The sequence below is a fragment of the Carassius gibelio genome, chromosome B11, assembly GCF_023724105.1.
Source record: "Carassius gibelio isolate Cgi1373 ecotype wild population from Czech Republic chromosome B11, carGib1.2-hapl.c, whole genome shotgun sequence".
NCBI classification, from domain to species: Eukaryota; Metazoa; Chordata; class Actinopteri; order Cypriniformes; family Cyprinidae; genus Carassius; species Carassius gibelio.
In genome coordinates this window covers 19,194,380-19,209,942 of record NC_068406.1, presented here as the reverse complement: position 1 = coordinate 19,209,942, position 15,563 = coordinate 19,194,380, and the positions used below count along the sequence as shown (strand labels likewise).

Below are 15,563 nucleotides of genomic sequence, written 5' to 3'. Positions count from 1 at the left end.
TTATAAATAGCAAATATGGTCAGATGTTTAGATATGTAAAATAGGGTAACGGATAGTAAAATAAATCAATATAGGGAAGTTGATAATTATAGGGCAACAGATCAATAAAAAAAATCAAAAGAGAAGTTAATGCATAAATAAGTCACTTCATTCTCACAAATTAGAATAGCTGTATTTTCATTTTTATCATAATATCTGTGATAATTGGTTATAATGTAATAATGTTATTCAATATTTGCTAGTGTTATTTAAGTTGTAAATTATTTTTTAATAATCTTATTTAATATCAATAATATTTAATCTTTAATATATTTGTTAACTTGTTTATGATTGTTTGTTAGTGTTTTTATTTTTATTATTATTATTTATTTTTCAAATGGGTGTCATACAAAAGATATTAGATTTAAGAAAAGTTCTACAATCATTTGTTTGAAGATGCAACTTGGTTTGATCTTTTGAATTTAAAGCAATGAAATGCTTACGTTTTAAACTGTGCATTTCACACGATTGTCCAAAATTCCTTTAATGCTTCTGGGAAGCGCTATCGCTATTTTGAGATATTTCTATGCATAGACAGACAGCACTATAAATACCTGAGGTTACAGCAGTTTTGTGTTTCTTATTTTAAGCTTATATATTGCTACTGGCAGTTTTTCGGATATCAAGTCGGGAAGTGTCAAACTTTAGTATACATTTTCCCGCCTGCTGGGATGCAGAAAAAAGCCACAGGATGTTATTCTGCAGGCATATTTTAGAACAATGCCTCACTGTCTGTGTTCTGCATCTATTCATAGCCACAACACAAAGACAACATCCTGGATAGATCCCCGATGCCTGGACAAACCTCAGAAACCCCTGGAGGAATGTGAAGATGATGGTATGGATACCAGTTTTTGTCCAGTTTGCTTGTGCTAATATCCGTTTCATGGTGACATGCATTCATAACACTTTTTTTTTGCAAGTGTTTTTGTGGTGTTGTGCATACATATGCCTTTAGTGTTGCAAATCTAAAATTTTAAATAATGTTTGTCACAATAGCAAATACAGCTTTAGACCTTTAGGTAACCATTCATGCTCAAGCCCGCACATCAGCCATTGTAATCTCACCATAGCCTGTAGATGGCGCTCTTGAGCTTTTAAAGCTATAACAGCCAATCTCATACCCTGTGACAAAATGACTAAGGCAGCCGGTATAATGCTATAAGGAGGGTCTGGATTATATTGAATCTCCTCACACAAAAACAAATAGCTCCTTTGAACCTCCAGGTTTCCTGTGCAGTGGAACTTGGAGTGATTTCAAGAGCAGTTTTATGATTATGCTGAATAATCCTGTATTAACAGCCACAATCCTGATCATTTAGCTGTTAATAAATGCCACTAATTTTACATTTTATGATTTGCGTCAACTTTTCAATTGTGTATATAATATGGTGGCATAATTATAAAGCCTTGAAGTTGTTATTTTGCTTTTTTTTAATTAACTAACCCTCTCTGACACCCTTCCTCTCTTTTTCTCGCCCCACTTTGTGCGCACCTGCTCCCCTTTTACTCTCTCTCGAGAAGAAGGGGTACATACAGAGGAATTGGACAATGAGCTAGGTAGGCCACTATTCCACAGGGAAACAAACCCGTAAAGACTAAACCTGCATGTTATTTTGGGGGGTAGCTCGATGCGTCTGTGCTGCTTTGGGACCAGATGTTTTCTCTCAAATGCTTAACTTAATTATGAAAACCCACCCGTCAATTGATCCCAGATCAGTGCAAAGGGTAACGTCTGCCCACAGTGCACCTGCACTGCTGTGTTTCAGTCTAGTTGTTTGGTTTTCATTTTGGAACGACCGTAAAACCCATTTCATTACTTTCAAACAAGGTTCACTTGTGATGTCATTGGCACTGCATGGTATAAAATATTCATTGTTACTATTTCTACCGCTGAAGCATTTGCAGTTTAACTCAGGATTCTCGCAGCTGGGAGTGGTTCCGTTTTCATTATGCATGCAAATAGCTCTAGAGATCCGAAACTATTATGACGAGCTAACGGTGAGAGTCAAATCATTGAATAATTTGTTGCTTTAATCGGTTTTAGCATCGTCAAAGCACACTATATCAACACGCAGAGCTCTCTCTGCTGTTCAATGTGCCTTTGTAATTGAAGGGCTGATTCATCATTAGTAATGGATTAGGTGATGCAGGCAGTGGCCTTGAGAAGCACTGTGTTTGTGTCCGGGGCTGATTGGAAGAGCACAGTCAAAAGCTATTGATTTGAGAAATCGGAGCCATTAAATAGATGCCGTGACTGCGGGATGTGGGCAGTAGGTACGAGACTATCCGGTCACACGGTAGAGACTTGATCCTGTAGAGAGGGAAGATGGGATGCAAACAGATTGATGACCAATTTGTCAGTAGAGTCGCAGTAATGATGTGGGGGATGGACAGGACGTACTGGCTAACAGTTCCTTTTTGTGGACAGTTAACGCTCTCTTCTTAACCAGTCTATATATATATATATATATATATATATATATATATATATATATATATATATATATATATATATATATATATATATATATATATATATATATATATATATATATATATATACGTCAATGAATAATTTCTAAATTGTATTATTTTGTTTGGTGAAATTTCATGATGCAAATTCTTTACATTAATAATTTTTTAAAAGAAACTACAAAAAAGGATAAGATTAAGGTTCCATTTGTTGACATTAGTTAATGTGAACGGGTAACAATGACATTTTTTTACATTTCAACACTAATTCATTATTAAATATTAAATTGAATTCAAATTAAGCGCAAAAACAATCATTTAAAATAAATTTTCATTAAAAGTGTTGGAGCAAAACGCTGTTATTTTACAATTTTCCTTGAATTTTTCTAGATTTTCCTTGAATTATGATATTTTACTTTAATTATAAAATTTTTGTTTGGCAGTCGTAGCTGCCAGTCATTTTACTGTTTATTATTATTATTTTACAGTTTAAAGCTGTTTTTTCAAAGATTTTTCCCTCATTGAATTAATATATTTTATATATTAACTTAATTTTATGTTTTTGTTTGGCAGCTGCTGCTGCCAGTGATTTGACCATTTTTTAAAGAGATTTTTACAGTGTAATGTAAGTTAAATCATAGCATTAAGTAATGGGACCTAATTGTAATTTGTTAGCAAATTATTTAGCTGCAAAAATAATTGTTTATACAGGTTTCCCCAAAAATTCCCCCTTGCTGTTATTAGTCAAACAAACATATAATCCCGCCCTCAAACTCATGCCATTGGTTGATCCTGTGTTGCTATGTGATCTGGTGCAGACAGATCAATAGGTATGTCCTAATTCACATACTTTTCTAAGTATGCACTGTACTAAGCCATTTTGTAGTATGTGATTGTGATACTGAGTCACTGCGGATTTCAATAAGAACCTCAGATTTCCAGATAATTCAGACTCCAATGCATGATGATAAATACATAATGCATAATGTATACTGTATCATCTGGGATGCCACTAATGTTCTGAATGTTTTACAGAATTAAAGTGTTTACACTTTTGGGCAAATGAACCTACATGGCTTAGTTATAGTGATTTTTAGGCCTTTATTTTTTACCCCCAGCTAATTATTTTAACATCTAAAAAATTACACACTTAAGCTTTCTCAAATACAACAATGATTTATCGACAGCTTGTCCATTACACATTTGCGCAAATCCTATGGTGTAAATTTCACACAAAAAAAAAAAACACCTGTTGATTAATTGTTAAACTCATGAAAGATCAAGAAAGGTGAAGATGCATTAAACAGAGGCTTCTGAGAGAATCGTTGACGAGTAGATTGTTATTTGTAAGTAATTGTTGGTTGACATTTATAGATTCATTAGAGCACTAAAGTAGTCGGATGTATTTGCTATTGCTTCTCTGAAGAGATAATGAGTTCTTGCTTTCACAAAAAATTAGAAATGTGTTTTGCTTTCATTGGCCTATTAGAAACTGGCACTGGCAGGTTTTCTTTATGGGTGGTGTTGTAATGAATTTCCTGTGTGCTGCAGGCTTTATGCTAATACAAAAGCTCTGTGTCCCAGGTGCTATGACATTTCAGGCATTGCCATTGTAAAGAAAGCAATATTTTCATATGCATGAAAGCACATTTCAATGTCAAACGCCGCTGAGCCTTTTCATGATTATTCTGTTATTCTAGCGAAGACATGTTGTGTATCGTTTTGCCTTAAGAGCGTCGCCATCAAAACTCTGAGTATCTTCTGTTGTTTTTGCACACTTGTCAACCTTGCCTGAAATATTTGGTGCGGTTCGTTTTTTTGTTGGTTCCCAGTTCAAGAGATTTGTAAATGCCGGGGGAACTTATCTGCTGTTTATGTAAATATCACAACGAGGATTTGTCAGAGAGCTATGTCTTTGGAGACGAATGACAGACCTGTACACAAACTTTTTACTGTTATAGCATATTCTGTATCTCTAGTCTAATGTCTCACTTAATATGGAGGTCCTTGGATATTTCTTGAAGAGTTTTCATTACATTTGATTAAATCTGAGTCGTATTGATCAGTTATTGTTCTTTATATCACGGTTAACCTGTGTTTATGTTGTTATAATTCTTGTTAAAAACACTGATTCAGCATCAAGCCGTGATTGCTAGTTCAAATGAGTCACTCAATGCTCTTTTATAGACTCAAAACCATCACTTTAACTGTAGGGGATGGTTTTGTTCTCTCCTTCATGAAAGGAAAAAATAGTGTTTTCTGTTTTGGTTTTCTTTAGAACTTTTTTTCTGTGGTAGACTATATATCTCTTTGACATCATAAAAATAACACATAAAAGTAATATAACAATAACCAACACCTTAGAACATCTGGCAACCAATCAGAATCCAGAATTCTGAATGGCAAAGTTTTTAAAAAATGATGCTTTGCATAGTAATTATATAATCTACTTCAAATGGTCATTATAGTTTTTAAACGTCTAGCTTGTTCGTTTGAAACCTCTTGAATTTGAATTGGTTGAAAAATCAAGACATCATTTTCCAAAGGACTTGATAAAAGCCTCATTAAATGAGTTCTAATGAGCTGAAAATGTCTTCTGTTTTGCTTCGTTTCCAGAGCTGCCCTCAGGCTGGGAGAAAATTGATGATCCAGTGTACGGGGTGTATTATGTTGAGTAAGTGACTCATCAATATTACCGTCAAATCATCTTTAATATATGACATCATCCTGAAGCATGAAAGAAGCAACCGCCATCTTTTTGATTGGGTCTGTTCTGTTTCGGCTGTGCGCACCCTTTGTTACTGTTACTATTTGAAATCTTGCTCTCTCTCTCTTTCCCTCCCCTTCAGAGGGACCCTTGGGTTTGTAGCACATAAATATGAATGCATTCATGTGTTTTGATGTTGTTTCAAAGCAATACCTCAGAGGCAGGAAGCCTTCCAGTTTTTGTCTTTGGAGATGTCTACATACGTTTTGAGCAGTATTTGCCTAGTAAATTGTGCAAGTGGCCTGGATCGCAGCTGGGCGCAATCTGTATTTTTTTGGTAAAAGAGTTTTATTTTAGGCTGTTGAGCTTGTCTAGTCTGGTGAAGAGATTTTGCTATTAAGAACAGAAGATGAGAGAGAATAGCACACTTTTTTGCCCCTCAGTTTGAAATGAATTTTAAATGAATGCAGAGGCTTCCAGCCATAGTTTAAGCCTCTGTTATTGCTTTTTCTCTGAATTAATTCACTTTATTTCGCGTCCGCTTACCTGTTCTCCTTATGCTCAACCTTTACCTGCCCTCTCATTCTATTTCCTGTTTCTGTTATTGACTGTGTCCTCTACTCGCTCATCTTTATCACCTCTCTCTCTCTCTTTCTCACTCTCTCCCTTTTCTCCACCTCCCAGCCATATTAACAGGAAGACGCAGTATGAAAACCCAATTCTGGAGGCTAAAAGGAAGAAGCAACTGGAGCAGTCTCAGCCCGCTGAAGGTGAGCGGTATATCCGAGGTTCGTTTCAGGCCCAACATGCCTCCATTTTCATTTTCTTTTTTTCTTTTACACGTTTCTGATTGTCCGTGTTTTTAATTTAGAGTTTTGTTGCAGCTTTGGTTTTGGGATTACAGTAAATCTTTCCATGGCTTAAGTTTTTTTAATTCATTTAATTTAGCTATTTCACTGATTTATTACTGCTGAAAACAGTGCGTTAGGTTTTTTTTCATCAATGTTTAATTCTTGAAAGAAAACAAAAAGAGAAGCCTAACATCAAGTGGATACAGGTGATTTTTTATTTTTATTTCAGTACACAAGACTTCATGCATTTTAATGAATAAATGATAATGGTTTAGGCTAGTTTGTCTTTTTTTTTTTTGTTTAACTTGTTTATTAATTTTATTCCTAGTTAATAACAAGGGGAATCCATTATTTATGTCAACATCAAATAACATTTGCAATCCATTTTTCTTCCTTAATGTTAATATTAAATATTTAAAAAGTAGCCTTTAAAGTCAAAATTAGCTCATCAACTTCATTTACTTTCTTAAAAGAATAATTCACCCAATAATTCTGTCACCATTTTTGAAAACAAAAGAACAGAATCTTTACTAATAAACAATGCTAATAAACTGATTTTGATTCTGAAAGTCATACAAGTTTGGAACTTTACCCTTAAGAAAATGAATTATGAGCTCATGTTAAAGGCTACTCATTCTTTAGAAAGTTCTACTCAAATGCAGGTTGCCATGCTGGGACATGTCCTTGATCTTGTTCCCAGCCAACTCAGCTGAATATTGCTTTCTTGATTATCTAATAACTTCTCCCTCAAGTCCAAAAGTATCTCATATTCTGCCCGTGATTGTGATACAGTGCTGACAGTATGCAAGTTTTATACTTAGAGGAAGTTAAGACACCATGGGGGCTCTAAAGGTGTAAAACCTGGCAGCTGCACAGCCTCAGTATTAGTTTGAATAGACAGGAAATGCGACTGGCTTGAGAGACACACGAAAAAGGAAGTGCACCCTTCACTCTTTCAGAATGGATAGAGGAGCATTCGCCAGGAGCACCGCTAGCGAGCTATGCTGCTAACCACCAAGAGACTTACAGAGAACCCGGCATCGCCCCTCCACTAGCACCCCAACTGGGGGCTAAACGTATGTGCTGCCTCCTTTTTTTGTTTGTAACAAACACATACACACCCGTGCGTGCCGTATTCCTCTGTGGACATTCACTTTTCACTCACTCCTTTTCACTTTTTCCAAGTCTTCCTTCCCTCAGCTCTCTGTCTCGTCCGTCCCTGTGTTGTTTGAACACTTGCTGATAAGCTGCTTATTTAAAGATTGTAAACACTCTTTTTTTGTGTGGAAGATAATGCATTTTTCTTCACACCATGTTCCATTTCTCTCTGGTGTCTTGATGTGGGCACTTGTTCAATTTCTGTGGTGGCTTTCTAAAATGTTAGATACAAAAGATGCATTATGGTCAAAGTCAAGGATGAAGAGAAATGCTGTCGTTTCAAAAGATTGTATCAGTAATGATTTGATGCATTAAAATTCAGCCAGTGCTTATGCTCTTAAAAATATGAATATGTTAGAAAAAGATGACCTTGGACATATGTGTGTGTATATATACGTATACGTACAGACACACACACACACACACACACACAAACAAACAGTTTTAAGATTCTGTACAGTGGACTTATAATAGCTCCATAGAAATTCTGGAATTCAGAATCAAATTGAAATCTTTGTCACTCAAATTGGTATGTTCGCAATATAATCTGAAATGAAAAATCAGTATTAAATTAGAAAATAGAAATACACACATACATTTACACTAGCGGACTTTTGGACCCCAATGTATATTAATTTTGTGCATATGTGTGCATTTAGATTTTACTGTGTTATGGACAGCTCTGTTTCTCTGTCTGTCATGTTTTCCCTCATGCATACATATATCTTTATCAAGTCCAGTCATTTGCATTCAGTGTACAGTGTGTCTCTCTCCTTAGGGTATCTCTGCAGCTTTCACCAATTCTTCTGTCAAAACAAACCATGATGAACAAATCATACGTCATCTTTCTAGCCTGTGATTGGCTTCTTCTTCTGTGTTCGCTCCTCCATTCTCTCCTCTCATTCTAACTTGTATCTTGTACTAACAGCAGTTTTGCTCTGATCTAGGACTGATAGCCAGCTGGTGCATCTACTAACATTCATTTTGCCATTTTGCTGTACAACTATGATGATGCAAAACAGTTATTTCACCAATTAATCTCATGATGTTGACATGACATTAAAATCATAGATTAAAGTAAGACAGATCAATGTTTATGTAAGAGATAGATAGATAGATCACTTAGTTGCTAAATGGGTAGACAGACAGACAGACAAGCAGACATATACAAAAATGCTGCTTTTGTCAAGGCAATTTAATTACACTGTGGTTGGTAAAGTTAACTACAGATTTTGAAACTCAAAATGTTCTTAAGATTTGCAATACTCAGAGGTATCAATCCATAACCATCTAATATAGAGGGGCCAACAGATTTACTTTTGCATATTCCTATAGCTCACAAACTAGTGCAATGCTTTTCTTACTGCAGGAGGGAAGCCATTTTTCACAAGGAACCCTGCAGAACTGAAGGGGACATTCATTAACACCAAGCTGAAGAAGAGTAGGCGTGGGTTTGGCTTCACCGTGGTAGGAGGAGACGAACCAGACGAGTTCCTGCAGATTAAGAGTCTGGTGCTTGATGGACCAGCCGCTCTAGATGGAAAGATGGAAACAGGTACAATTGAAAACTTTGGTCTCATAACACATCTTTGAGTTGTCTTCGTTCTTGGGCCAACACCTGGTTTGTTTTGTTCCCACAGGTGACGTTATCGTGAGTGTGAACGACACTTGCGTGTTGGGTTACACACATGCCCAGGTTGTGAAGATATTCCAGTCCATCCCTATCGGTTCTATGGTCGACCTTGAACTTTGCCGTGGCTACCCCTTACCATTTGACCCTGATGACCCCAACACCAGCCTGGTGACTTCTGTGGCCATTCTGGACAAGGAGCCCATCATTGTCAATGGAAAAGAAAGTTACGATTCGCCATCAAGCCACGGGAGTGAAACTACAGTTGGCGGTGGTAGTTTGAATGGCTCCAGCGACCCACCTCGCCCCAACAGCCCTTCAGCAGAGGTGGCTTCCAATGGCTCTCACGGTTATCCCAGCGATGTGGTGACATTGGCGTCTTCGATCGCAACCCAGCCCGAGCTCATTACTGTCCACATGGAGAAGGGTGACAAAGGATTTGGCTTCACAATAGCAGACAGCCCGTCTGGGGGAGGCCAGCGAGTGAAGCAGATAGTGGATTACCCACGATGCAGAGGCCTGAGGGAGGGTGACATCATCGTGGAGGTTAACAAGAGGAATGTGCAGAACCTGACGCACAATCAGGTGGTCGATCTGCTCAGCAAGTGCCCTAAAGGCAGTGAGGTGACCATGCTGGTGCAAAGAGGTGAGCTCACAAGGAAATTATGATTTTAAATGTTATCAAAAAGCAATAAAAGAATGCTTTCACAGCAGGCACTTGCAAGTGAAAACGTTCTAAGCTCTGTTAGTCAAAGCTTACAGGGTTTATGGCATCATTAGACTCCACAGATAAAAGATTTCTGAAAGATGCCATTAAGCAATAATTATTTTTATATTATGGCTGATAACCGATAAGTAGTTGATATAAAAATTCTGTACTATTTAGTACATTTCTAAATAGATTGTGGGGTCGAGAAGATAAAAAAGTATATAATTCTTTTATTTGTTACCAAGGATGCATCCATTTGATCAAAAATACGGTAAAAAGAGTAATGTTGTGAATGATATTACTGTTTAAAAAATATAATCAATTAAATACAATTTTATTAATTTATTAATTAAAATATAAATGTTGATTCCTGTGATGGCAAAGCTGAATTTTCAGCCACCATTACTTCAGTCTTCAGTGTCACATGATCCTTCAGAAAATATTCTAAGAATGATTAATATGCTCAAGAAACATTTCTCATTATTATCAATGTTGAAAACAGACTCAGAAGAACAGCATTTGTTTTTTAAAGAAATCTTTTGTAGCATCGTAAATGTCTTTACTATCATGTTTGATCAATGTAATGCATCTTTGCTGATTAAAAGTATTAAATACTTCAAACCCTAACCCCAAACTTGAACATTAATGTATGATATGCATCCTTATCAAACAAATGTCTAATCTCCCAGAACAGTTTCTGGTTGGCCGCTGTTTCCTGTTTAAGTGGGAGCTTCTGCTTTTACAAATCTAGTAAGCTTTCTTTCTAGCTTTTTCTGACTCTGCTGTTGTTTTCTTGTGCATGGGAATTTGAACAGGGTCCTGCAATATGGACCTGACTTTATGCAGATTTTTAAAAGTCTTGCCACTCGAGTGTAGAGAAGGAAGTAAACGTAAAAGAAACCACAAAAAAGGAAGAATGAGTTCCTGAATGAGAGCTCATGCACTGCAGATGTAGAGAGAGTGACACAAAAGTGTCCAGACAGAGACAGTCTCAGGTGAGAGGTCTTTTCCCTTGAGACCTGCCAAAATCAGCTGTCTGTTAACACTCATCTGATACCACCACACAGCTTTCTCTCTTTCTCTTGAATTTTGGGGGAAGAAGCTGAGATGGGAATGTCGTGGTTACCTGCTACTGGTGGAAATCCTCAGCCTTAAAGATGGCAAGAGAGAGTGAAAGAAACCAAGAAAACAGACTAAGCAGAAAGGAGAGACGTGTATGTGTGTGTGTGTGTGTGTGTGTGTGTGTGTGTGTGTGTGTGTGTGTGTGTGTGTGTGTGTAAAATGATAGAAAACACTGAATACCACTGTTAAAGAAACAAGTTACATCTCATAGAAAGTTGCAGTTTGAGAGAATTACCCCAAGAATTTTGCGCACACAAATCCCGAGGTCTTTCAGAACTTTAAAATCCTGTTTTCCCTGTTCTCAGTGCATTCAGTCAGAGCCTGGCACTCGGATTATTAATTTGATGAATTGAAAGCACTTTTATCCGTCTTGTGTAAGTGCTTTTAACAGGGCCAGGAAATTGCTGCATGCCAATTGCAAGGCCAGAGCCTGTTGTATTAAAACATCCCCATTTATCATTTGGGACAGTTACCAGCATGTAAACAAAAGTGTGTGCAGTGCTTATATCTTTTATGGCTCATCAATAGAGCTGCCGCCTTGCTATTTCAGTAAAGCCAAATCGTCCTCCAGGATTTGACGGCCTACTGAACTGACGTCACACAACCTGTAGTGTAATTTATGAATTACACAGAATAAGATAGCAGGACAGAAATGCTCTGTTTTATATCTATATGGCTTAAAGTATAACTAGATATATTTTTCTGCTGTGTAAATAATAATTAAACAAAATATAAATTACAATTAATTATAATTACAATTTAATTATAATTGTGTGTGTGTGTGTATATATATTCCTTCAAATTATGTTTTGCTAACATTTGCAAAATGTTAATTTATAAATCTTAAAGCTGCAAAAGGTCAGAGCGAGGGTGGGTAATGATAATTTAATTCTAAACCATGACTGTTTTGGTGCAAAATACCTTTACTAACAATATATGTGGGCCTTAGGGTAAAAAGATAAAACATTTATGTCAAAACCTTTTTAATTGTCCTTTAAGTAATCCAAGTTCAAACCAAAGATGTTCTCTAAAGTCTCTCAAATGTGTATGGGATGTTTTAAGTATTCTCTGTGCTCACATCTTACCTTTAATTACTGGCCTTGATGTCATGCAGCATATCCTACCACACATAAGCAGACACACACACAAACACACACACACACAGACAGACCATCCTTTTTCATCAACACTCACCCATCGCTGGCCTACCAATTAGAGTAGAGTCCGAAGAAAAAGCTAATGGGTAGAAACATGATTTGTGTCTCTTTATTCATTTAAACACACACACACACACACACACACACACACACACACACACACACACACACACACACACACACACACACACACACACACATGTGCACATATACTCACATGTTGACTCTGCACCATGTTTGGCCTATTAAAACCCATTTCTCAATGTGGGAAATGCACTATGGCTCTGCTGGTTCTCTGGATAATTGACTCATATATAGATCTAGATCTGTAGATGGTTTGGCTTCACTTGATCTTCATTTTAGTTTTTGTCCATTTTTTGTGCCTCTGGTCCAGCAGGTTAGGTGGGTGGTCTTAAAGCTTTATTACTGGTACATCATTGTTTGAACATTTTACTTGCACATTAAAACCGGGCTGTTGCACTGTAACACTGTGGCTTTCCTTAAGGAACTATTTTGGGTTAAATGCAGGTTAAACTCAATCAACAGCTTTCACAGGATAATATTGATTCCCACAAAGGAAAGTGAATATTTAAATAATTTTAACTATATTCATTTTTAAATAATTTGATAAAATTTGCACAAAAAAATCAATAAATTATAAGGTTATTAATATTAAAAAAATTATAATCATGAGACATATGAAAGTGAATGGGGCTATTTTTTTTAAGTGTTAAAGCAGAAATATGAAGCTTGATATTTTATAAAAGCACTTACATTAATTATTCTGTTAAAATTTTTGTAATTTCAACTCTTAACTATTTAAGTCATAACTTTTAGTAATGTAGTACCCAGAAAACTGAACACAGAAAATATTCCTTTAAAAACCAAGCATTAATTATGATCTTCTGTTATGCTTGACAGAGCATAAAAACAAACCTGTGGTTTCCAACGTTGGGCTGCCATCATAGACTTTTTTTTTCTCCCGTGAGGCTTGACCGCTGTCAGTTTTTTCCCTTAGACAATTCTCGGCTGTTCAGGTCGAAATGTCACACTTGCAAATGCTCAGAATAAAGAACATTTATGCATCTGTTGTGCCCAGGGTAATCAGTTCAACACAATGTGTGTTTGTGAGCTGAATGCATCATGGCTTTGAGTCAGTGGCCCAAAGGTCCATTCTGTCTCCTTGAAGTGTGTATGTTTATGGATTTTTGTCAGGGTGGAATCGGTAGTGCTGCGACATGTAGAAGGACATTTCTGCTGCTGGAGCTTTGAAAAAGAGAGTAAGGGATGCTTTGGCTATACTGTAGATCGTGTGATGAAATGAAAAGGTGCACACTACTATCTGATCTTCTCCCTTTATGAGTCATCAATCAGCAATGACAGCGCACATCTCGATTTCCCCAGCAAATATGAAACCGGCTTCTACTCAGGCATCGGCTAGTCTGGTCTCATTAGCTGCTACTCCAAGCATCCAAATAAGTGTGTTAAGGCTTATCCCCACCAAGAGGGAAATGAAAACACACAAAAAATAATAAAACGTTAAACTATTCGCTCCAAGAGTGAAACACACATTTGTCGAGTCGCTGTTCTCACCTACTGTCATTAAAGTCAGCTTGAACCAGAATTAATGCTGACTTTATTTCAGTGTGGTGAAGTGTTTCCAACTGAAACAAAATATTGAATAGAGGGCATAGTTTAATGTTTGTGCTCCTCATCTCTGTCTCTCACTCATAGCAATCTAACCATTGGAGGGGTATGTTTAAGGATATTCTGCCCAAGCCGTCAAACTGATGTCATCAGAAAAGGAATGCCATTCCAGAGCGAACAGATTAACTTGCATGGATTAATTGTTTACATCAAGAATGTGTGCTAGTAAAGTAAAATAAAGTCCTTTAAGATGACAGGGAATAATAACAAATCACTTTTTGCGAGTTGTGTGAATAAGTTTACAAATATTCTATTTTAAGTCTCTAAATTCAAAGATTGAAAGTCACTGCAAATATTCCCAGTGAATATTAAAGCTGCGGTAGGAAACTTTTGATGCTCTAGTGGTTAATAAACAGAACTGCTTGCGTCTTGCGGAAGAACATCGTAGCCGGAACTACTTCTCTCTGTTTATGTCTATGAAGAATCGCAAAGGGGATTTTTTTTCACAGATTATCTGTCTCATATTCTACTGTCAGGACATAATGACAGGTTTAATAAATATGTAAAAAATATTTTTTCACAAAAGTTCCCTACAGCACCTTTAATACACTTTCAAGTTGCTTTCCTCTTAATCACTCAAATCATAGAAGAATTGTCAGAAAGCATAAAGTGAAGACCATCAGCTTAATGATAACTTTATAGCCATTTATCCGAACCAACGGTTATGTCGTCTACCTCTTTAAACGCTTCATCTTATTAAAGATAGGAGAATTTTGATTGATCATTCTTTGTCAGTTTGAAAGTGATTCCGACTGTTGTTTCTTCATGTGGTTATTGTTGTGTGGTGTGGACATTCCTGTTGTCAAAGAATGAGAAAGATTATCAAACATTAGTACTATCATTCATTACACTTATTGTTCTTGGTGTGAACGGCCCTTAAATCAGCAGGGAAATTAATCTAAGCTGGTCTTTTAAGGATGAAACAGCATCGCTGTCTAGTTTTTCATTTCTGGCTGGACAAATACAGCTAGTGGAAGATAAACAAGCGTGAGATTAGTGATGTGTATGAAAGTAAATTGATTTAATGTTTAGAGGGAAGCATTCCTGCAAGGTTGTTTTTTTTTTTTTTTTTTTTTTTTGACCTTTTTGCATTAATTTTTGCTGAATAGTCCAGCAGCAAAAATAAATGGAGCTGCAGACAAATACCCAGTGGTCCAAAAGAAGTTGGAGTCCTGGCTCTGTATTAAATCAAGAGGTTTTTGGTGAAGAATCAGTTTTTAGATAATGGTTGTGAGGAGCGTCTTCTTCCTGACTGCTCACCCTTTGGCTTACTGAAGGGTGAAGCATAGAACCCACCAATCACACGATTTCACACCTTGTTTCCATGACGATGCTCTGCTGCACTTTGCGGTGGGGTTTCCTGTTAAAATGATGAAGCGGAGGGGTCTGTCTCTCGCACAACATGCAGGCGCATCACATTCTGGAACAAATTCCAGCAGGCAGTGAGGACAGACAGAGACAGACAGGTGTTTTCAAGTCCACTCTGCATTTATTCTTTCATGACGTGTTACCCTTGAATGATTTGATTGACATGTTTGTGTGGACCTACTGAATCCACACAAGCAATGGAGGGGAAGTAGTTCAATAGCCATCAGAGCTGAATCTCTCTCTCTCTCTCTCTCTGTGTGTGTGCGCGCGCAGGACCATTTTAGCATCACCTCATGCCCTGCCACCTCCAATTGCAGGCCATGTCAGTTTAAGACTATTCTAATGTACACACAATAAGCTGTGTTATACATAGTGTGCAGGGAGTTGTATTATAAGGCCATTTTGTGACTGTCAGGAGGACAATTTGAAACACTCTACATTGCCAGCAATTACACAAATAACAGTATGCATGGGAGACAATTGAATTCAAATGATTGTTTAGGATTGAGTGAATTGTATTTATTATCAAAATTTCTCTTTGTCCAACATCTTACATTAAAATAATTTTTATTAAAACTTTACAGTACTCAATTAAATGTATTTAGAAGTTACATTTCACTCCATTGAAATGCCATCTTGG

The 15,563-nt window shown here is 36.8% G+C and overlaps 1 protein-coding gene across 16 annotated transcripts in view; it reads left to right on the top strand.

Annotated features, from left to right (window-relative positions):
- Window positions 1–15,563, top strand: part of LOC127967998 (membrane-associated guanylate kinase, WW and PDZ domain-containing protein 1) — a 118,738-nt gene that overhangs the window by 79,680 nt on the left and 23,495 nt on the right. For 7 of the 16 annotated variants that reach the window (XM_052568793.1, XM_052568794.1, XM_052568797.1 and 4 more), the window contains 7 exons: window positions 795–877; window positions 1,564–1,599; window positions 5,131–5,188; window positions 5,906–6,009; window positions 7,032–7,148; window positions 8,600–8,785; window positions 8,871–9,506. In XM_052568793.1, the coding sequence (XP_052424753.1) occupies window positions 795–877; window positions 1,564–1,599; window positions 5,131–5,188; window positions 5,906–6,009; window positions 7,032–7,148; window positions 8,600–8,785; window positions 8,871–9,506 (1,220 nt within the window). The remainder of the gene's footprint in view (window positions 1–794; window positions 878–1,563; window positions 1,600–5,130; window positions 5,189–5,905; window positions 6,010–7,031; window positions 7,149–8,599; window positions 8,786–8,870; window positions 9,507–15,563) is intronic. The other 9 variants (XM_052568803.1, XM_052568802.1, XM_052568799.1 and 6 more) reach the window with 4 other exon arrangements.